At 38.2% G+C, this 24,742-nt stretch overlaps 1 protein-coding gene across 2 annotated transcripts; it reads right to left on the bottom strand.

Annotated features, from left to right (window-relative positions):
* gsk3aa (glycogen synthase kinase 3 alpha a) lies at window positions 1–24,206 on the bottom strand. 2 transcript variants are annotated; one of them, XM_067425317.1, is made up of 10 exons: window positions 23,810–24,202; window positions 22,593–22,780; window positions 20,122–20,205; window positions 19,641–19,751; window positions 13,935–14,065; window positions 12,778–12,982; window positions 8,606–8,701; window positions 8,060–8,246; window positions 6,122–6,199; window positions 1–2,349 (listed from the first exon to the last, which is right to left on the bottom strand). In XM_067425317.1, the coding sequence occupies exons 1-10, from the start codon at window positions 24,063–24,065 to the stop codon at window positions 2,297–2,299; spliced, it is 1,389 nt and encodes a 462-aa protein (XP_067281418.1). In that variant the 5' UTR covers window positions 24,066–24,202; the 3' UTR covers window positions 1–2,296. The 2 variants fall into 2 exon arrangements, with proteins under 2 accessions (XP_067281418.1, XP_067281419.1); XM_067425318.1 differs by lacking the exon at window positions 6,122–6,199 and having other exon boundaries at window positions 23,810–24,206.
* Window positions 24,207–24,742: the final 536 nt, after the last annotated feature.

The raw sequence follows: 24,742 nt of genomic DNA, 5'->3' as shown, positions 1-24,742 counted from the left end.
TCGGTTTCGTCACTTTATTAAATGAGTTCAATTTATTCTGACAAGCTCTCTCCATTCGTCTCTCTTTGTCTCAGGACACGATTCCCCTGGGCCAGAATGTTGAGGCAGAAAGTTCCAACAATTAACAAAAAAAGGGTAATAACAGGCTAACGTTTGTACGGCAGGCTTAAGGCAGAGGCGAGGGGGAGGGCAGGATTACAGGAGCAATGAAGGGGAAGAGACTTCGCAGACTGGTCTCAATTCATTTAACAAGCCTTAAAGGGGAGGGAAATAAACTTCAAAGCCAAATACACAGTTGAATATAAAAAAATAAAAAAAAAGATAAAAAATAAAAAAATTCACATTTTTCTAAGAGCGCACATACATGTTGCTGTGGGCTTGATTCACAGATGTCAGATTAAAGAATAAACACATTCCACTGTCTTTGAGGCTTCAAGCCAGATTGGCAAAACCACCACAGAGCCGCAGTATTTCAGGCAGCCTATTAACTTCAGAGGCCATCCTTTTCATGAAAAACAGACCGTATGAGCATGACTTCCAGTGCACCTTTGCAAAAATGTGCTCTAATTGCCAAGTAGAGAACAAAGCATGACCCTGTTGGACATGCACCTCAAGTTTTACTCCATTTCCCTCCCAAACGAAGTGCAGAGAGCTTATGAACTGACATACAGTACGCTGATAAGAGTTACGATTCCACAAAAAAGTGAAACTTTCAGCCCCAACATTACAGTGCAAAACAATAAATACTGTAAATGACAAACAAATCAAACGCTGACGTCTTCGAAGCTAAGAGAAGACAGCCCGAGAGAGATGAAGGGAGAGAAAGACATCAAGGAAAACACAAAAGTGATACAGTGTTGATATTTACATCCTGCACAGGGCTTAAAAACTGAAGTATATTTACATACAGATGGGTGGAGCAAACCTGGTCAAACCACACCCACTGAAGATGAAACAGAACAGGAGAATAGCATGAACATCACAGAAAGTTGGAAGAATCGAGGTCTTTGAGGGCCTCAGAACAGGGTTTAGTGAGATGCTAACAGATGTGTTCTCAAGAAAAGATATCAGTCACATTGGACAGTTTGTGGATCGATGCAATTGACTGAGACCATTTGACGTTACGATTCTTGACTCGTGTGGTGACTTCACAAACATTTTATAGAACTCTTCTACCACAAAGGCCTTTAAATATCATATCAGAAAAATGATGTTGACTGAAATGCTAAAACGGAGAGGAAACAAACTGAAACACTGAATTATGATGCATGGTTCAGTCTCCAGACCTGATGTCATTCAAAAATGACTTTGAACGGATGAAGACTTTATAATCTCACAAGCATAAATTAAACCTAGACCCGGAGCATCATTAAAAAGTATATGATAATGCCCAGATATATAAAGTCACTTCAGTACAACGATATTAATACGCTATTGTCTTGCATACGTCTTTCAATAATCCCTTCCCTTCTTTATGGTCAACAATAAAGTTCAGCATTTTCCCAACTAGCTTTTCTTCGCTGCGTCTTTGTTCCACAGGGAAAAGACTACAGATGCTCTCTCATAAGTCCATCCAATTCACCGATTGAAAACCATAAATACATTTACTGGAAAGTAAAAGCAAGATATTAAAATAACTGTAAAAAACCACAACATGTAGTCCTGCCTCTTTTTCTTGACATTTACAACAAGATACATTTACGGTGACTGCTTGTTCCCTGCGAAATCTATTATACTTCATATAGGGAGACTGAGAGGGACGATTGAGTGTTACTGCTAAACAAATCAAGGTAAAACATCCACTGTAAATGTCGATTTAAATAAATTAAGATAAAAATCAGACAGAGGACCTGCCCCTAGCCACTGAACCAATCGCATTTGACCTCCAAAGCACGTGTGGTATTGCGTTATGGATGCGCGTGAGCTTTGCTACGGGCCTACGCAGCCGTTCGGAGCACTCTTGATATTGACTATCTCTATTATCTGAAGCAAATATTAGCTGAATAACTGTTTGTTGTTTGTTGCATGTGCATGGCAGTGTGTCGGTGTGTGTACAGAATGTTTCTCGGTAGACAGTCAGCAAACATCAGGCTTTCCAGACCGCCGTGCAGTCACTGGTAATTCTGAAACGCGTGACACCTGAATCAGTCTGAATTAGAGCTATAGGGAGGCGAAGCCGTGTATGAGGTAAAGAGGGCGTAAGACTGTGTTGTGTATGTGTTCATCAGAGGGAGAGATGTGCGCTGTGGTGGCTCAGATGCTGTGGTGTGTAAGCTTGTTTTTTTGAGTCTCAGCCTCAGGTGCTGTTGGTCAGAGTAGATCCAGGCTGTACAGGACCTTCAGAGCCATCTGACAGAGGAGAGAGAACAAAAAGAGGACTTTGAAAAATAACATTTGTCAGCGTGATCGGCAAACATAGGGCTCCTTACTTACACACACAAAATACATCCCAAGTACCTTTCAAAAGCCTGGGGTCAGTAAGATTTCAAAATAAAAAAGAATTAATGCTTGTAATAAGCAAGGACACATTACACTGACCAAAAGTGACACAAAACACGTTTATAATGTTAGAAAAGATTCTGCTTTCAAATAAATGTTCTGCTTTTGAACATTCGATTCAGCAAAGAATCCTGAAAAACAATAAATAAATGTAAACTGGCTTCCACAAAAATATTAAGCAGCACAACTGTTTTCAACATTTCTTGAGCACCAAATCAGCACATTAGAACTATTATAATTACACATTAATTAAACATTATAATATATACATTATAAGTAATGGCGGCTGAAAATTCAGCTTTGCCATCACAGGAAAAAAAATTACGGTATTTAGTTATTTTAAATGGTAAAACTATTTCACAATATTATTATTTTACTGTATTTTTGATCACATAAATGTAGCCTCAGCAAGCATAAGAGACTTCTTTATTAAAAAAATAATAATCATCTTTTGTATGGGGAAGTGTAACACAGTGGTTCCCAAACTTATTCTGCCAGGCCATCTTTTGTAGATAAAAATATTTTCAAACCCTGCACCAACATTAACCCACATAAAAACACTCTTAGACAAGACCTTGCTTGCAAAATCCTATAGGATTAATTTGAAACACTCATAAAAGTAATGCAAGTTTTCAACTGCGATGGGCTTCTCTTTGTGTTTGTGATGTGAAGAATCTAAGCGGTGTCTTCACTTGCTCGGCTTCGTACTGTCAGAAGCTAATGATTTGAGGCACACAACACAGCCGGCTGTGGTCTCCCTTCATTATCCACTGCTGGTGACTGCGAGGGTGAGATATGCCTCCCCATATTTTCTTGTCTTTAAAGGGGTGATGAATTGAGAAATCAACTTTTCCTTGAGTTTTTTATATATAAAAGGTCATGGTAATATAATAATAATAATAGATTTTATTTATAATGCACTTTTCATTCCGAAGAATCTCAAAGTGCAACAATGGAAAAGGGAAAAATAACAAAAAAAAAAGAAAAATACAAACAATCAACCAACACAACAGTTAAAAGCTCTTCTGAACAGAAAACAGAGCTGATGGTGGAAGTCTCTGTAAGCTCCACAGTACACTACGGTCCACTCCACATTTCTCCCTGCACTAGAGGCTCTGTTGCTACATATTCCCAAATCAGCAGTGTCCTGATGACGTCAACGAGGCATTACAGCTGAAGACCAGTGATGGGGATCACTGCAGCACCACACAGGAGGCAAACAGTTTTCCGGGCACTTCTGTGGATACACCGGGGTCGGAGAAGTCCAAGCCGTTCCACGGACGCGATGCAAGACACCCAGAAGAGAGAGGAGCCGCAGCAAGAAACATCAAATGTCCTTCAAACCAAAAGCAACCGCAAAAATTCAAAGAAAAACAGCAGAGAAGCGGTGGAAAACGGCGAACAACGTCCTCTCAGTGGCTGCCAGCTATCAGCAACAATCCCAATTGTAGCTCTGACTGTTAGACTATTCACAGCCATAAGAAAATTAAAAAAGTCTAAATCTAACTGTACAGTTAACATGATTTTTGGGTAGAGAAGCGGCGAACAGACAACCCCAGCGTCCTCTCCCCCTCGTTGCTAATAAGAATATCGCTGCTCAATATCCTGTAAGTTGTAAGTATCCTGAAAACTTCCTTGTTAGTCAAAGAAAAGCTTTTATAGAACCCAAGCACAGAAAACGATCGTGTTCGCATCCTGACGTCATCGCTCATCGTGTGGCGAAACACCGCCTCTACAGAATAATAAGCACGTGTAATTCAGTAGCCCCGCCCACCGACTCATGGAGGCGATCAGAACACACTAACGAGCAGCAATAAACATACAGAGGAAGAGAAGATATTGCGCTATTCCTGGTTGTGGAAGGACACAGTCGCTGCATAAGCTTCCTTCGGATCCTAATATTAGGAATGTGTGGTTGAACTTTAATTTTTAATGAAGTTCCAGCTCACGTGGGGAAGACATTATACATGTGTTCGCTTCATTACACTGCGGAATCATTTGTAAACAAGTCTCAGGTCAAGCTGCAGACATATTGAGATTAAAACACAATGCTTTTTTTCTATATTGGATTCGACAGGAATGGTGCAACACACTTATGTGAGTAAAACGTCTTTTTTATATGTAATAGTAGTCCCGGGGCTGTGTGTTTTCCAGATGGGCTACCAAAACGCACGCCCGTCGGCAGGCCAGTGAATCTCAAATAGAGAAATAATATTCCTTTCTTGATCTGGGCGTTGCGTGTGTGCGTGCGTGCGTGCCAACGATCAAGCGGTCCAAGGAATAAAGAAGTGGATGAGAAATAAATAATTGTGTTTGTTTGATGAAGACATTTCCGAGCCCTGTGATCGAGAGAATCATTCCGGTTGCCGCTTTCAAAACAAACTTTTAGATGTGACAAAGTAAGCGTTGCAAAAACGTTTGTCCTTTTGCGTCAGAAGTTACACAAGCTCTTGGGAATACGTCAGAAATAGAGCGTGGCATCAGTTTACCATCTGGAATTTGTGGTTGCGTGGAGCCATGCCGCATCTAGTGTAGACAGCATCACTGATTATAATAGCTTCTCAATTTGCTTCGCTTTGATAGTTGTGACGTTTAAAGTAGATACATTGTCTGCTTTACGTTTTCCTGGTGATTGTTTTCTTTCACAAATTGCTAGTTTCCACCGAGCAGATTTTGGACTGTAAACCCTGATCCGGTTTGCGTTTCCACCACCAACAGTACGCTTATGTGTAGCGATAGACGTAAAGAAGAAAGCGACACAGTAAACAACAATGGTCGACATACAGCAGATCTTGTTCTTGCTTCTTGTTCTTGCTGTAGGCTGCAAGGAAAAACACAGCTAAATAAGCATGCACAAGTGACGATTCTCTGTAAACTAATCAAAGTTCTGCAGTGAGTCTAGCTCCACCCCTTTAGTACCAGACTACTGCGCGAGGTACCCCAATTGAACGGTGCCAAAAAACAGTTCAAAATTAGGGTACCATTCACAACTTCTGACAATGGAAACAATGAAAATTGCGTACCATACGCAACTGTACTGAACCATACTGCTCGGTGGAAATGATCCATCATTTTACACAGCTCCCTGCAATACTCAATTCTGATTCTTCAATCATGCATGACAACAACCACGACAACTGACAACAGACTGGTCAGTAGGGTACTGCGAATAATCTTGAGGTAATAAAACATGTCAAATTAATATTTTGTGTTATTACTTATAATTATTTACTTATGTGGCAAGTAACGGCATAATATGCAAGATCATTTTGCACTGTGGACTTGTATCACCCTGAAGAGGTTTCATTTGAATAACAATCTGCTGACTGCACACTGTCCCTTTAGCCTTGCTTTTTATAACTCTGTGCCCCCCAGTTTGGGAACCACTGGTGTTACAGGAGTTTAATGCGCTGTGAATGCATTACTACATTAGGAAAGTAATTGCAGAAGGAAATTATTGTCCATGGAAGATAATGAAAGAAAGCATTTTCCTCAGACAAAAGCACTAATGAATAGGGCACAAAATAACAGGATAAAGACTTTATTAACATGACGTTTTGTTTTAACGTGGTCTTAACCCCATTCACTCCCAGACCATCACTGAGAAGAATAACTGCATTACCGTTGGAGGATGCTACGGTTTGTGCGCGGGCATGAGGTGGAATGAGAGTGGAATTGAGCTGGGGCTGAATCATCAGCTCTGAAATAAAGAGAAACACACACCGTTGACAGATCTCTAAATGGAACAAACAGCTAAGGAAAATATCAAATTAACAGAAATGATTAACACACACTATCCCATAAAATGGGCAAGCACTGCATCACTAAGGCTGTGTCCACCAAAGCGTTTTAAGCTAGGAAAACGCTAGGCGCTCTGCAGAAACCGCCTAGCTGTAGGTGCTTGAGTGCTTTTGCAACACAGGGATTTTTTTTTTTTAGCTGAGATGCTCTGCTTGCTATGATAAGTATATCTGCAGATGGTTTACTAGCATCTCACTTCACAGATAAATATGTAAATACAATGTAAATATTTCCTCTGGCTCATTTTAAATAATTATGTTCCGTTATTATGCATGTTGCTGTCATCTGTTGACGTACAAGCGGAATGCGGCGGTTGGTCTGTGTTGTATTTGTCCCGCCCCTCCTCTAATGTGATTGGACGGCTAGGCAAAATAAGTGACGTAATCAGCACGGCATTTTCCTCCAAAGTTGAATATTTAAAAACCATTGGAAAAATAAGCTAGCCTTGACAAAAAACAAAAAAAAACACTTTGGTGGACACACGGCTTAAGCAATACAGAAGAAAACCGAATCCAAAAAAAGCAACAGGATCATTTTGAAAGGGCAGAACAAAGTGCAGCTAGTCTCTGCTCAATCGCTTCTGTAGTATTTAATTTTTCTCCCTGAAGTCCAATTATGTTAGTCAAGGTTTCTTGCATCAAACGTAGTTGTAATTTAGCTTTGCATGATCATTTGCCGCCCGCTTTATAACCCTTGGAATTAAAGGAACAGCTCATCCATAAATGAAAATTCTGTCATAATTTACGCACACTCGTGTCTTTCCAAACCTGTATTAATTTATCTCTTCTGTGGATCACAAAAAGAGATTTGTACTGGCTGCTCTTGTCCAAGCAATTCATTTCCAAGGGAAATTAAACTTTCAAGCTTCAAAAAGGAGGTCAAAGTATCAAAAGTAGTCCAAACGATTCTGTCTGAAGTGTTCTGGTCATCCGATATATAAAAGACTTTTAATATAAATCATTATTTAGTGATTAACTTCTTCAGTTTCTTCAGTTCTGCACAGACCATGTAATACAGGTCACCATGCACACACACATGATGGTGAGTAAATAATGATGGAGAACTCATCTTTTGTGTTTCAATAAAATACCATTCAAAAGTTTGGGGTTGGTAGAATTGTATGTTTTTGAAAGAATTCTCTTATGCTCATAAGCTGCATTAGTTTGATCAAAAGTAAAAACAGTAAAATTGTGAATATGACACATGGATCAGGCCTTTTGCAGAGTAGATCAAAGTGCTTAATAGTAAAAAGGCTTTGATATAGTCAAGTAAGGGGTGGTTGCATATTAATGTGTGATTGGTTCAGCTCTGAACAAGCCTTTACTGCAGGCTAATTTTAATAAATGCTTTGGGTGCACTGAGGAGGGATTTCTGATGTCTGCATTAAATGATTAAATACACTGATCCAGATCCTTGTTTGGAGACGAAATAACCTCAAGCTAAAATTGATACTAATCCAATGGAAATCTGTTTTGAGATGCATTACCTCAGAGGTCTTCACCCTGCTCCTGGGGACCCACTGTCCTGCAAAGTTTAATTCCTACCTGCTTCAACACACCTGCCAGTGTATTTTCAACAAGTGATCCTGAAGAGCTTGATTAGCTTCGCCTGTCTTTGATTAGGGTTGGAGCTAAACTCTGCAGGACGGTGGTTCCCCAGGTGCAGGGTTGAACACCTCTGCATTACCTGAATGACATCTGTACACAATCGGTGAGAAGTTTGTTCCAAAGCATACGCATTAAAGGCTCATGTGACCCACCTGTCATGGTGAAGTTGAAAAGCGGAGGCAGCTCTCGACCACTGGGCAGACGGGTGCCAGGTTGGCGCAGCTCATCAAAGAAGGCATGAGCGCAAGCCTGGAGCGGGGACAGTCGTGTCACTGGCGTGTACTCTAAGAGCCGAGAGCACAGGGCTATTGCCTCAGGAGGAGTTCTTGGTTTAAACACCTGTGGAGGAATGATATAAAAAAGAAAAAGAAATGAGAAATGAAAGGAAGCAATGTGAGCATTAAAGACAGCTTACTGGCATTAGCTACTCTCTGAAGAAATTATACTCAATCCACTAGTTAAAAGTACTTTTCACATATCTTTTCATAAATCTTTGTAAAATATATTCGTTTACCTCACGTCAGATGTCCTCTTCCTGTCTAAGTGAACAGTTCTTGACCAGAACAAGCAGTAAACTTGCCAAATGTCCAAAGTTGCTACTTGAGAATATTTATAAGCCAGTCTTGTAACATTGCTAACAGATGTTACCTCGTGGCTTTGGCTGTAAATATGAGCCAGATATGGGTGTGAGATTTTACCTTGGTCCATGGATGTGCTTTGATCTGTGGGAATTTGAACTCTGTGTAGTTCGGGTTCATTTCACGGATCTGTTCTCTTGTGGGTGTTCCAAGTACCTGAGCAGAGAGACAAAAACAACTGAAGAATGCTGGGTTGAAACACACACACACAAATCGGGGTCATTAATGTTTTTGAAAGAAATCTCTTATCCTCACTAAGGCTGCATATATTTGATCAGAAATACAGGAAAAACATTAATGTTATGAAATATGGTTACATATTTTCAGCATCATTAACTCTAGTCTTCAATGTCACATGATCCTTCAGAAATCATTCTAATATGATGATTTGCTTCACAGTCGAAAGTTGTGCAGCTTAATATTTTTGTGGAAACTATGATATGCTTTTTTCTAGATTCTTTGATGAATGAAAGAACAGTATTTATGTGAAATAAATAAAAAATTGGGGATCAATTTAACACATTATCGCTAAATTAACAACCCAAAATCATTGAATGCTAGTGTAAATGCCTAACTGTGTTGAACTGAATGTATTTATTAATGCAGCAAGGTGATCTTCATGGAAAAAACAAAATGAACAACGAGTCATACATTTAACCAAAAACTATACAAGACATCTAATATTAATAATAGAAAGAGATCTCGTATGACCTAAACAGCATCTAGTAAAAACAACTTGATCATATCTAGATTTGAAATGAGTAAAAACTTCTTATACTAGGATTTAATTCATGTAATTTATTTCTGTGTCATTCATCCCATTCCATCTGCCATGTTATTAATATAAGAGGTTATTATTGGTCTGAGATCAAAGGGTGGAATCTGACACTGAAATATTCAAGTTGAGAGCCTCCTTTGCAGCGATATCTGCTAACGAAAAAAGCAGACAAACTAATATGACTTGGAACCCAGATGCTGAAGTTTTTACTGCGTAAAAGATCTACTTTAGCCAATATACACTACTGGTCAAAAGTTTTTGGGCAGATTTTTTATATGTTTTTAAAAGAAGTCTTTTCTACACACCTAGGCTTAATTTATTTGCTCCAAAATGCAGCAAAAACAGTAATATTGTAAAATATTATTAAAATGTAAAAAAACTGCTTTGAACTTTCTGTTCAATAAAGAATCCTAAAAATATGTTTTACACAACTGTTTTCAACATTGATAATAATCATAAATGTTTCTTGAGCTGTGAATCAGCATATTAGAATGATAGTGACACAAAGACACAACAACACCTGTCTGAGAGTATTCACGAAGAGCAGCAAGTCAGCCTCTGATGACGATTTAGTACCTAAAATGGGAGCTACTTGGTTACAAGAGGTCAGCCCTTGACAACTGACATAACATTGACAACTTAATGCTGTTGTTGATGTTTGCAGCGCAATATTGGACCGGAAGGGTCATTCCGACTCTTTAGATCCAGCAATCTTGCTCATTTGAATCCGACACAGAGATACAGTAGTGCGTAAGATTACGTTTATTTGAATGAATGGATTAAAGCATTTAATTGATTTAATTATCGAGAGAGAGAGAGAGTTTGACTATAATGCTGCTGCTGCCACCTTATGACAATAGATTTACACTGAATTAAATATTCTCTCATCAATGACAGTAGGTCATTGGAAAAGGATGGACAATGCCCTTCCTTTTGTTTCCACTAATAAATGCTGATACCTTTCAGCTGCAATAACCAATAAAACTTATCCATATATTTTTTTTCTATCGTCATAAATATTGTTATGGCAAATATTCTTCAAATATCATGATATAATTTTGAGGCTATATCGCCCACCCCTACTGAAAATTCACAGTGAAGCACTTTGCATCACAGAAATAAATTACATTTTAAAATATATTAAATATATTTAAATAAATATTATTTTACATTTGAATAATATTATTTGGCATTATAAATCCAACCTTGGCGAGCAGAAGAGCAGGGTATATACAGCAATCCTTAAGTTAAATTTATTACTTTTTAAAACCTTTTTTACTACCTTCAGAATATTTTTTAAAACCATCACGACACTGAACTGCAGGTGTTAATCAGCGACCTTTCTATTATTTACACAGATTTTGACATATATAACATACAAAAAAATAATAGATTTAGAATCGACACCAGGAGGAAATCTGTAATAAGTTATCATTCAGACACAGTAAAATAGATCTCAACATTCACAAAGGTCGGTTAAGAAGAAGCATTACTGCATACACATTTGATTTAAATTAATAATTGGTAATTCAGCAATTAAATGATTTAGTGTTTTTCCCAACAACAAAACCTGAGCCAAATATTCAATTTCTATAACTGTGATAAGTTGTTGAATTTAACAAAATACTAAAACCTAGTGCTGTCAATCGATTAAAAACTTTAACTAGACTAATCACACATTTTTCTGTGATTAATCGCAATTAATCGCAATAAAAAAAATGTTTCTGTACATTTTTTATATATTTTTTAATATAATAATTTCACAGTTAATCAAATTAATGTAGAAACAACATAAAAACCGTATATTCTAAATACTTGTTTAAATGGCATCTTTTTATGAATGAAGGCCAGTATTACTGATATACAGCTACTGATTTTTTTTTTTTACATTCATTATTAGGCTTCAAAAATATAACAGTTTTTAATTTAAGTAAACTAAAAACAATGCTAACATAAACCCATAATAAATGTCATGTTTACTCCTGCCCTTCCTGTCTTAACAGTAAGGAAATATACAGAAATGTAATAAAGTTATCAAAGTTATATGCAGTCTGCACTGCATAAACTATAAATTAAAGAGTTAATCCTTATTAAAGCTACAAAAGTTATTTAGTCAAGAGCAGCGAGTCATTTTCTCTGTTCCCTTTGTTCTTTAACTTTACTGACAGGAAGCTTTATTGGCTGCTGTCCCTTTAAGAGCAGACAGACACGCGGATCTCACTGTCTGTGGATCGCGCCTCATTCTCTCACAACTCTTTTCGTTCATTTTAGACTTTATATAAATCATTTAAGATTGCTCTTATGAGGATAGTCGTAGAAGATATGCCTTGAAGCAAGTCTAAAATAAAACGTAAGCCAGCCACTTCTGTTGAGCGCGCCTTGCGTTCTGAGATGATGCTGAACGACCACTGAATATGACGTCAGCATCAAACATACCGTACGTTGAGACAGAGACGTAAGATCTTTGATTATGTGCCCAGATATGCTAAAGCCCATATTTAAACGAACTAACGCGAACGCAGATAGAATTTCAATCAGAATAGGACACCTGATAGTCTGAAAAAATAATACCTAATTTGGGAAAAAATAATACCTCTGAGACCACATTTAACACTTTTAATGGCCTTAAATTTGACAATTTTGATTTATCACTTTTTAATACTTTTTAAAACCCCGCGGACACCCTGAAGAGACTTATTATAAAAAACTGTAGTACGGTCCAAAAACTTTTGACTGGTAGTGTACTTATAATAATGGGATGGACAGTCTTTACAGATTTAAGTGCCTGAAGGCAGTTGGTGAAGATTAAGAAATGTCATTCTTCTCCATTTTCTATATTTCCCGCAGGAGTAAAGCACGAGCTTCAGCTGTAAAGATAAAACTTTGTCCTGGAATCCGCATGTCAAGACATTGAGCTCTAATTAATGCTGCTGCCGATACACGATTATCTGCATTGGATCCATCCGGGAATCATTTTGGTAAGTCTATGGAGAAGAAAAGTACCTCTTAACTACAAAAAATTCTGCTGATATTCATGAGGGTGTGTTGCTGTCTTTTTCTGTTGATTTAGGGTTAATATAGCATTTGGCCTTTTCAGATCCAAGGGAGGACTAGTGCAAAAATTAGTCTGAGTTAAGATTGATGAAATTGATGTCCGGGTTCTCAAAGCAAGGCTTTATCCTCATTACAAAAGGTCTAATATACCCAGATCTGGCTTAAAATAAATAAATAAATTCGGGGAAAAAGAGCGGTAAGGCAGCTGGATTACTTTTGTTTGACAGGATATTGTAAAGCCAGTTTTTTTAGATGTCTGTTCTAGAGTGAAAGTTCCCTGGCTTCTGTATAAAGACTCTGAACAGGAAAGCTCCTAAAAGCTCCTAAGGCCAGATGTATCCTTTGATGATGTCTAGTAGAACTGAATCTAAATGTAATGATTAAAAGGGGTCCGTTTTACCTTTATGATCTCCACTAGCTGGTCCACACCACTGTCTCCAGGGAAGATGGGCTGCCCCAGCAGCAGCTCGGCCAGCACGCATCCGGCTGACCAGACGTCAATGTTGGAGGTGTAGTCTGTCGCACCAAAGATGAGCTCAGGGGCACGGTAGTATCGTGAGCAGATATAGGAGACGTTAGGCTCACCCCTCACCAGCTGCTTTGCACTGAGACAGATAGGAATTATGAGGAAAACTTTAATCAGGCAGACAGTATGAAAAATTACAGATTTATACTTCCTCAATAAAACATACACTGAATAAAGAACAAAATAGACAAAAATCTCCCTCCATCTTGGTACAAAAGAGTGCACTGCACCATTTTTGTTCAAAAGTTTCTGCATTTAATGCTTCAGGCTTTTTTTAACAAGGCATATGAAAGAACTGCTGGGAAAACAGCTCCACAATAATGCTCAAATCAATGCAGATGCATCTTCAAAGAAAGCAATTAGTCCACTGTTATGTGCATCTCCGCTCGGCCAAATAACTATTTTCAAGCTTTTTCAGTTGCCAAATTGTCCACTTTTTTCCAGACACAAAAGCCAACGTTCATGTTGCCTCAAACGCAACGACCTGAATGCCAAGTGCCTAAAACAAATCACAAATTAAATACTTGAAATAGCAATAAATCAAACAAATGTGGTCTGGATTACAGTGGTCAAAACATCCACCTACAATCCAGCAGTTCAAGTGTATCGCATAAAAACAGCTCAGGAAAAAGGACTGTTTTAATGGGAATCCATCAAAAAATGAGGCCAAAGTTTGGCCTGGAGGACAAAAGGAACGGCGGAAAGATAGAGAAATCTGAAAATCAGCATCAATCTCGATGCATATTGCTTTTGTCAATAAACAGTATAAGCAATGGCATTTACAAACAAATATACCTTACATAAAGCCTCAGGCAGGGCGAGATAATGCAGACGATATACATCAAATCTAGACACCAACGAAGGCCCTCCACATATGAAGAGGTGCACGTTCAAAATGCAATGACTATAATAGTCTAACACCCATTAAAACCAAACATAATGTTCACTGGCGGGCAAGAGGACACATCTGAGAACCCATCGTATCCTCTCTCTCTCTCTCAGTCACACACACACACACACACACAACTGACCTGCCAAAGTCACAGAGCTTGAGAACAGCTGTTTCCGGGTCCACCAGAAGGTTCTGTGGTTTGATATCTCTGTGACACACGCCTTGGGAATGGATATAGGCCAAACTGCGGAAAAGCTGATACATATACACCTAAGAGAAATGAAAGGCAAGCAAAAATGTCTTTGATTAAAAATATATATATATTTCTTTAATATAGTCCTCCTCTTTCAATTAATGTAGACGGATTAATGAGAAATTCAGTGTTGTATTATTACTAGAGTCTTGAAGAAAATTCAATGAAAAGTTACACGAAACAATATTTGCCAATCTTCATTATTCATTATTGATCTTTATAAAAAATTAAAAATTCTAAAGCAATAACAAAAACAACTTTAAAACGCAATATACAAGTATTATTAATAATAATAATAATAATTATTATTATTATGAATAATTAAATGAATACATTATAACAATGTGATGCATTTCTAAGTAAAACTAAATATTGCACTGGAAATAATGTACAGTGTGGATGAGGGACTTTATTTCATCCAAGATTTGACTGGATTGTGTAAAGTAGGATTATGATATCATCAGCTAATATTTATTTCCTGTCCATATGGCTCTGGTTAAGTCAGAGGAAGTGAAAAATAATTATTAAAGCAATAACCCTTGAGAGGCTGTGAGTTAGTGATTTTCCCACAGTGTCAACAGCAAAACATTAAAAAGAAATCCAATAAAACTCTAAAAAAATAAACAGTTGATTTACAATTGATGATCACAATAATTTTTGTGCCAAGTAATATAGTTCTAACTGGAGTAATATTAGCAGTGGTGGAAAGGGTACTAGCACATTGTACTTAAGTAAAAGTATTGCTACTAAAGAAATAATTTACTTGGATACAAGTAAAGATACTGAAAAATAATATGACTCAATAAAAGAGTAAATAAAAACTTTGCTGAAAAACTAAAGTTACAAATTACTTTAGTATTATTTTTTACCTAAAATGAGGCGATGTGAGCACTCATAATTTCTGTTTCATTCATAAATAATATACGTTCTGTGTCACGCTGTGATAAGCAGCAGCATGGGACCACAGAAGTTATTTCATATATATATATATATATATATATATATATATCAAGTGATTTTGGAGCAAAACATGATATTAATCTCAAATTGTGTTTGACCTTATGCTAAGCAAACATACTAAAAAGTTATCCCTGTTGCCAAGAGCAATAGTTTTAATACTCATTTTAAAAAGTAAGTCCACATAAGACCATTTTAATGTTTTTTTAAGAAGGGTAAAAGCAAAGAAGGCTAAGTGAGAGGTCTGGTTAATGAAATTAGGGATTAAAACTGTATGAATAGAAAAGTGCCACTAAAAAAAGGAAGTGGGGTACAGAGTAACATGTTAAATAAAATGTTCTTTCATTCGTTCTACTGAAAATGGGGAGCTCAATATTGCTATAGTAACTGACTTTCCTTTTTTTACATGCATTTGATTGACAGATAAATCAGGTGCTCTTACTCACTGTTCTTGTTAATGTTGAGGTTATTTCAGCTTTATACATTTAGTTTAACTGCATTGTTAAAGAGGGCAAGTTTGCCAATAATCTGTACTGTGTGCATGCATTTTAGACACGTACATTGTTCTTGATCTATCCGTACAATCAGTGCATCCTTGTATGAGCTGAGTTTTCCAATTACTTCAACTGCTCATTGTTCTGGTAATATCAATGATTTCAGAAGCTGCCAAATTTACAATTTAAAATCATAGCTCACAAAGACACTGACTAAAATATTGATCAAAGATCGCCAGTGATTGATTGTAGAATGTCAAAGCGTGGTTTGAATGTCCTGATCCCCAGCTGAACTGGAAGTTTTGCTTGGTTTTACACTCAAGTCAGACCTGTCTGTGATTGTCTGAAGTGAGTCAGACATGTCTGTCTGTCTGGACATGACCAACGCATCCCTGAAGTGTCTGCAGACAGCGTGTCAATTAAACTCCCCCTGTAAATGCTGCATCGATACGACATCCTCAATAAACCCGTCTCCAGCATGACGATTTCGAATAATCGTACGAATATCTATTTACCTAATATGACTTAAGACCTGCAATGTTGTCAGAATCATAATCATACACTGTCTGTTCGTTGGCCAGAAGAGAACTAGCACCCTGACTATATATAATAATTGAAATGAGCTGGATAACATCATTTTCACCAGAACGTCTGTAAAGCCGAATCAAATTCTGTTGCATTATCTTCACATTAACACTGTGAAGCTGCTTTGAAACAATTGCCATTGCAAAAAGCGCTATATAAAAACAGCTGATTTGATTTGATCTGTGATTGGCTGAAGTGAGTCAGACCTGTCTATGATTGGCTGAAGCGAGTCAGACCTGTCTATTATTAGCTGAAGCTAGTCAGACCGGTCCGTGACTGGCTGAAGTCCAGGAGTTCGAAAAGCGCCTGTCAAATAATGCCAGCTCGGCCTGTTGCTCTAACTTAGGGATGGGCGATAAAACGATAACGATATATGTATCACAATAGACGCGTAATCGATATCAATAAAAAATAAATTCAATAAAACGTTTCGATAATTGCATGAACAAAGGCACTCGCTTTCTGGTAACCTAGCAAGGAGTGACACGCTAACAGCCAATCATGTAACAGTATCATGTTTGGTTCAGTAACTGAACCGACGTGGAGTGATACGTGGAAAATGAGTGCCGCAGCGAGCGAGAAAATCAGCTCGCGCACGCTTCGTCCGTTTGGGAAGTTGTTTATACTCGATGCTGTACTATTCTTTGAAACGAATAGCTTAAAAGAGCTTTGCCACTGGATCACTACATTATATTTCTCACAATGATGGGTAGGGCCCTATAATTTCCGCGATCACGGAATCGCGGAATTGGCATATTAACGCGGAATCTGCATATAAACGCGGAATCTGGTGTTAATGCAGATTTCCCCGGAATTTTACATATTTGTAATGAAATTCTGTGTCGTGTGGGTAGAGAACGTATGTCTGAGGAAAGTGCAGACGCCAGACGGGGGGAAGCAAATCTCCGCGACACAACCCCTCCCGTCATTTCAGCTCGCCCTTCAAAACAATGAAAGTATGGCGAAGTTGGTCTCCACGGCTCTGCTTTCGGCAGCGAAAAAGTTAAGAAACTCGACGCTAACGGCGGTTTCACACTGCACGCGCAGGCAGCACAGAAGCTTTGCGTATGGAGAGCGGGAGCCGCGTGCTCGTTGTGCTCAGGCAGCATTAAAGGGGGTCGCACACCGGACGCGGAGCTCGACGGCGCTCAATGGTCGCGCGCGCACCTGAACCGCGGCTCGTATACAAATATTGTCCATTCTGTCAGATTTTCCGGTGTTCTGCTCGACCCCTGTCATCTCGTGCTTTGATTTATAATGTGCACATTAGGCAGCAATGCATATCTGCTGCAAATGCGAACGTTTTCCCCTCTGTTAGTCTGTTCCAAACATGCATAACATGCTGTAGCCTATGGGTAGTTTACATGATAAGTAACCTTAAAGTTAAAATTAAGCATCTAGTTTTAATCATTTAAAGGGGCCTTTGAAGTTTGGGGAAAAAAACTTCAAGCAGTGTTGTGTTTTCGTGTATTTTTATTTTTCACAGCTCTGGATATCATAATGGTGATTGTTAAACACACAGAACAATTCACTACATGATTTCATGGTGAAATGTGTTATTTATTTAATGTTAATTTTCAGCTTTAAATGTTTTACTTAATAGTACTGTATGTAAAAGATGATTCTTATGAATTTTTTTTTTTTAGTTCTTTTTTTTTTTAAAAAGGTTGAAAGAAAAAGCTACTGGAGCACTTTCATTTTAACTTATATAAACTATTATAATTTATTTTACCGGAAAGTTTAAAGCTAATAACCATTAATATTTGAAGTACTTGAAGTGCAGTGTTATGTCAAATATCATATTTGTCCTAAAAAGTAAATGTGATGTTTGTTACCTCAATAAATTTAAGGTCATTCCTATTTTTTGTTTTATGTTCTATTATATTACCGTATTTTCCGGACTATAAGTCGCACTTTTTTTCATAGTTTGGCTGGTCCTGCGACTTATAGTCAGGTGCGACTTACATATCAAATTTAATTCATACTGACTGACAAGAATAAACATATAGCCGCGAGAATGCGCTCTATGCTGCTCCTGTAGCCTAATATTTACTTATACACAACAACTTAGACTGAACACAAACAAAATGCTCCCATAAAGAAAATCTTATTCTGCAAAATACAAACAGCATGTAGTAAAACATGCAGCGGAGAACGATTCTCACAGCGTTCGTCTCTCCCGGCAGAGAGTTCAAGCCTCTGTGGACTCGTTCCTTCAGCTCTGGCCATCTTGCTTACAGTCCGCAAGTAGATTTCTTTTTCTTCTTCATCACAATTAAAGTAACCTCTGCTTTTCGCCAGTCCCTTACAAGTTTCTCACTCACTTCAAACTTTCTTTCTTCTGCTCGGGTTATGCAGTGAAGCGGGCACGAGCGAGTGCACGCGAGCAGGTGGTCGCATGCGCGCGCGGGTGCTCGCGTGCTCGCATGCGCGCGGCTCCAGCTCTGCCCTAATGCGACTTATAGTCCAGTGCGACTTATATATGTTTTTTTCCGCGTCATGACGCATTTTTTGACTGATGCGACTTATACTCCGGAGCGACTTATAGTCCTCTGTTAGTCTGTTCCAAACATGCATAACATGCTGTAGCCTATGGGTAGTTTACATGATAAGTAACCTTAAAGTTAAAATTAAGCATCTAGTTTTAATCATTTAAAGGGGCCTTTGAAGTTTGGGGAAAAAAACTTCAAGCAGTGTTGTGTTTTCGTGTATTTTTATTTTTCACAGCTCTGGATATCATAATGGTGATTGTTAAACACACAGAACAATTCACTACATGATTTCATGGCGAAATGTGTTATTTATTTAATGTTAATTTTCAGCTTTAAATGTTTTACTTAATAGTACTGTAATGCGACTTATAGTCCAGTGCGACTTATATATGTTTTTTTCCGCGTCATGACGCATTTTTTGACTGATGCGACTTATACTCCGGAGCGACTTATAGTCCGGAAAATACGGTAATATTAAAATCACACTCTTTTCACCAAAATAACAGTAAAGGGTAAAAAAAACTAAATTGCCAAACATTTTAACGGAAAAAAGGAATCTGCAAAAATTAAAACGAAAAAAACGGAATTTGGGAAAAAATAAAACGGAAAAAACAGAATTTGGGAAAAAATAAAACGGAAAAACGGAATTTGGGAAAAAATAAAACGGATTTTATAGGGCCCTAGATGGGGTTACATCGCTATTTTGAAGTAATAACTGCACATCTTCATTGCTAAGAGAGATGCTGAATAGACGCTGTTACACAGGCACGTGTATACACATTTACATTTGAATTATTTGAGTGTTCTCCATGGCTGTGTTAACATTTCTGCCTTTATAACTGATGGGATTATAAGCAGAGGAAGGTTAATATAAATATGTTAGTTTAAAATAAATAATGTTAAATGTAAAATTTATGTCATATTTTTCTCCTGGTCCTTATTTTATATAGATCATTATTTTTTTTATTTTTTTTTTAATAAAAAAATATTAAAAGAATAAAGTAAATTTAGATTTTGCCTTTAAGAAGTCAAGAATTGAAGTATGTATGTTCAGTCAACTTTACCTTTACATAAAAGATAGGAATAATTGTTTTCGCTTTGCTGAAGTGTCGTGAAACCCTGTAGACCGTCTCAGGCACGTATTCCAGCACCAGATTGAGGTATACCTCATCCTTCTGTGGAATAAAGAAACATTAACCATTTTAGTTTATGAAATACAATAACCTGCCAAAAATACACTACACGGCCAAACCTATTTGGGACAATCTGTCTATATTCCAACATTTAGCAGAAAGAGCCCCTTAAGTGTAAAAGCTGTGATAGCAGAACAGACTCATTATAACTGCCCATACGTCCTGAACAACCATATACGTTTGTCCATGTAGTGTAGTTATCAAGAGGATATAATCCCTTTAAAAATCACAACAAACCCATTAGACAACACCAGAACCATAGGACAAATACATTAACATTTAAAAGTAGTGTAGATATTGATTTCACTGAGGTCATAAAATAGAGCATTGCAACAAATGTCATGGTTTTTACCTTCTCTCCACTGCAATAGAAGAAATAGCGCAACCTCACTATATTGCAGTGGTCCAGTTTTCTCATGATCTGAAGTTCTCGATTCTACAGAAACAGAAGAAAGACTGTTAGCATCTCTCAGGAATAAGAGACGTCACAATATTTGTAATCAAGTAGTGAATATAAGTAATCACGACTGTGCAATCCCCCTGGAGCAGCCTGGGTTTAAGTTCAAGGGCACAGCATTGCTTTGGTATTGGACAGCACAAGTGGGTCATGTAAACGGTTAGTGGATTCAGGCTAAAAGAGAGAGCGTGTTGGTCGATTAATGACAGCATACTGGCGATATATTCACATCAGAATATCGCTGTGCATCTGAGAAGGTCTCCAAACCCAAGACTGCTTCCCAAAATTAGTGCACAGCCAATCTCTGAATGAAAGCATCTGTTGATTACACACACAGTACTGGATACACATAGATTGCTTAATTATTATTTTTTTTATTAAATAACCCTCACATTTTAAACCAGTGATTCTCAACTTGTGAGGCATAACCCATTTTATTTTAGTGTTACTGCTATTATAGTATTTATTAACATTTTAAATGAGCTTTTTTTCCGTTCTCATTTTAATTTTAGTTTCAACTATGATAATTTAGTACTTTTGTAAGTTTTAATTTTCTTCTTTCGGCTGTTCCCTTAGGGAGTCGCCACAACAAATCATTTTGTAAGTTTTAATAATATCATATTTTTACAGTCTTCATTTATTTCAGTGTTATTTCAATTTTAATTCAGCTTATTTACTAAAGTTAGTTGCCAAGGCAACATTTCTCATTTTTATTTAAGTTTCTAAGATGTACATTTTCCATATAATATTTATATACACAGATGAGCTAAAACATTATGACAAAATATGCTGTTGGTCCTCTGCGTCCTACCAAACAGTGCTAACCCACCTAGCAATGCACTTTACAAGACCCTTGAAGGTGCCCTGTGTCCTGTATTTCACACCAAGACATTTGTAGCAGTTCCTTCATGTCCATGGTGGAGCCATCATGGAAGACCAGATTGAGATCTGAAGAACTTGGAGTCCATGAAAACACCTTGAACTCTTCATCCTGTTCCTCAAACCATTCCTGAACGATGCGAGCAGTCTGCAACATCCTGCTGAGAGAGGCCACGAAACACCATTGTCATGAAGGGGTGCACCTATATTTAGATAGGTGGCGCGTGTCAAATTGACATCCACGTTAAAGGCTGGACTCGGGGTTTCCCATCAGAACTTTGACCAGAGCATCACACTCCCTCCACTGGCTTGTCCTCGTCCCACAGTGCATCCTGATACCATCGCTTCTCTGGGGAAATGGCACACATGTACACAGCCGTCCACGTGATGTGACAGAAAATGGGACACTTTGAATGAGGCAAACTTCTTCCATTGCTCCAAGGTTAGTTCCTAAGCTTGCGTGCCCAGCTATTTCGGCTGTGGACAGGGGTCATCATGGGCACTCTGATTGTTCTGCGGCTACACAGCCCCGTACGCAGCAGTGCGCGAAACATTGTGTGTTCTGACACATTCCTCCCAAAGCCATCATTAAAAATTTGTGTTACTTGTGTCACAGAAGGCCTTCCGTCAGTCTGGTCCAGAATGGATAGTATGAGGGAGCTCAACACCCCGTCGCCAATTTGGGATTTGTCCCTCCTCAGACCGCTGTTGATAGGTTCTCACCACTGCTGATCAGGAGCAACCCACAAGCCTTGCCGTATGACCAAGGTGTAGGCCCATAAAAATGTGTTCGCTTATCATCTAATTTACTTAGACCTTGACAAATGGCCTTGTTGGGAGATAATCAGCAAAATTTGCTTCACCTATGAGTGGTCAAAGTTTTGGCTCATCGGTGTATATACTGTATTAGAGATGGAACAGCTACTGGTTTGACATATGTTTCACATAAATGTTGAAAAGTATATGAAACTAAACCACCAGTAGGTGAGTCTTAATGAGTGAGTCATTGAATCAAACGACTGATTCATTCAAGAATGAGTCAGGCCCTGTCCCAAATGGCACACTTCATGTGCACTTTCGACCGTAGGGTGTCCCATTTATCATTTAAAGGACAACTCCAGCGAATTTTTAAGGCTAAGTGGCTAAACGCATCTCGTTGTCGTGTAAGGGACCTGTTCATGTTGGACAGACATTTTAATTGCATTTTGTGTCTGTTAAGAGGCACAAAGACCCCCTTCACATTTATGCCCCCAAAGCTGCCGTTTTAGCTGAGGAGGGGCTCTGGGCATGAACTGTAATAACTCCGCGTTGCAAGCACCAATCCGGTTCATTTTTTTTTTCTATAGACTGTACTCACAAAGATATAACGAATTTTACTTTTAAAATCAATTGTAGCCATAAAAAATAATGCCACTTAAAAATGTTTTTATTTAACAGAGCAGGTCAACAAGTACTAATATGCTTACATGTTTGAAAGAGTGCCGTACCTTAAATCGCTTATCCTGTAGTACCTTCTTGATGGCCACCCACTCCTGACTGTCAATGAGGCGTGCCTGATACACCACGCCAAAGGAGCCATTACCGATCACCTTGATATCAGTGTACGACACCTCCTGCGGGCGATCCGGGCCCTGGCCTGGAGTGGCAACCACTGTGGTCACCTTCCCACTATCTCCTAAAAACATTTGAGACATTATATCTGATTACCCAAGGCTGAAATGCTTCCTGGGTGTAAATGAGCACATTTTTCTTGCAACACCTACATTCATTCAGAAATGCAATACTGTTCTATAAATATACATTCCTCCTACTTGGCATATGCAAGGTGTATTGGTACATATATAACATATTGATGAGAAAATAATTTACTGAAAGCATCACTGCAAAGTGTGTACATAGCTAGGACAGGAACAACAACAAACAACCTTGTGCAAGTGTACTTAGTAAAAAGTGTATTTGTCATTCTAAGAGGAAACATGGCACATAATTATATCCCTAAATATGGGCCTATCCTGCCTGTGTCCTTCACACAGGACATTATGACAGTGGGCGTGTCAGGACAGGTTGTTACTACCTATTCAACATGTCCTAAAGCCTAGCAAAACGTCATCTGAACAATCATTTTAATGACAGTTGCAGAGCCTTGAACTGGTTGTTAAGCAGTTATTCTGAAGTTTATGATAGTGTCTCAAATCCTAGTGTGCTGCCTACCTAGACAACATTATCCACATGTTGCTATGCGTATACACTACAAAACAGCATTTAGGGACTGCGGTACATCTTATGCCACGTTATTTTGGGGCATAGTATTGCCATGGTAAAAACATGTTTTTTTAATCTTGTAGCACCATGGTTTTCTATAAGTACCATGTAAATATCAATGCACATGAATATGAAAATCATTACCATGTTATATAAAAGTGCCTTGGTATTAGCATCACTTGACCGTGGTAACGCAACAGGACGTTTTGTTAATGTCCCAAAAGGTGGTCAACACATCTCAATAGGTTTTTAGGCCCCGTAAATCGTTTCTCGTTTATAATAACTTAAGTCAGAATTTTGACAATTTCCCTTGGTTAGCATGGGCTAGTTTCGTGGAGATGACATAACAGTCAATATCAAGAAAGAATTGGTGTTATTTAATTATACACACGATATGCTCATTAAACACTCATAACTGAGATAACTTTGCTTTTATACTCACTAGCTAGTTTTAAATTTGAGCAAGCAGATGAACTATCCGCCGAGGCCTGTGAGACCCCGGACTTTCCTGCGTTGCTCCCCACGGCAGCGGCGGATCCGGCGGATGCAGCAGCGACTCCGGACGCCCCCTGAGGCTCAGCGAACGAGCTCGTCCTGGGCCGCCCGCTGCCGCTCATATCTGTCTGAAAGTGTGCCGAGGCTGGGGGGCGATGATCAGCGGTTCCCTCGACGACTTGGCTTGGTGCTGGGTGAAACATTGGGTTAAAAACGAAAAGATGACAAACGTTTTGCCGCGACCCTCAGCTTTCACCCACACTATCTCACGCGCTGAGAATACGCGCAGCCTCATGGGGAATGCAGTTCGAGCGCACGTATGTTCACTATATTGATCCAGAAAAAAAGAGAGAGAAAAACTGCAGGAGCAGGTGTCACACACCTGAGCAGAGTAGGCACTGCTACCTGACTCTAACTTTATCTTGCACAATTAGTTATTTGTGCATTACACATATAACATAATATTATACAAGAAAGAACTAAAATAAAATCATGAATAAAAAAACAGACAGACAGACAGACAGACAGACAGACAGACAGACAGACAGACAGACAGACAGACAGACAGACAGACAGACAGACAGATAGATAGATAGATAGATAGATAGATAGATAGATAGATAGATAGATATAGATTTTCCTTATTAATAACTAAACCCTAGGATCTGACAAAGATAATAAATATTTACAAAGATTAAACACCAATCTAATTCAGTGTATTCAAATGCTTTCCTTCCATCCATCCATCAAATTAAAAGAGATATGTCTTAATAATTCTAAATAAAATTGACTCTCTATATGTACAATTATAGAATGTGAATATTTAGTACTTTTAAGTTCTAATTTACAAACAAGAGCAGACTCTGCAAAGTGTCTAATA

The sequence above is a fragment of the Pseudorasbora parva genome, chromosome 19 (genome assembly GCF_024679245.1).
Source record: "Pseudorasbora parva isolate DD20220531a chromosome 19, ASM2467924v1, whole genome shotgun sequence".
Taxonomy (NCBI): domain Eukaryota; kingdom Metazoa; phylum Chordata; class Actinopteri; order Cypriniformes; family Gobionidae; genus Pseudorasbora; species Pseudorasbora parva.
The sequence above is the reverse complement of the archived record's forward strand: the minus strand, read 5'-3'. Positions and strand labels throughout refer to the sequence as shown.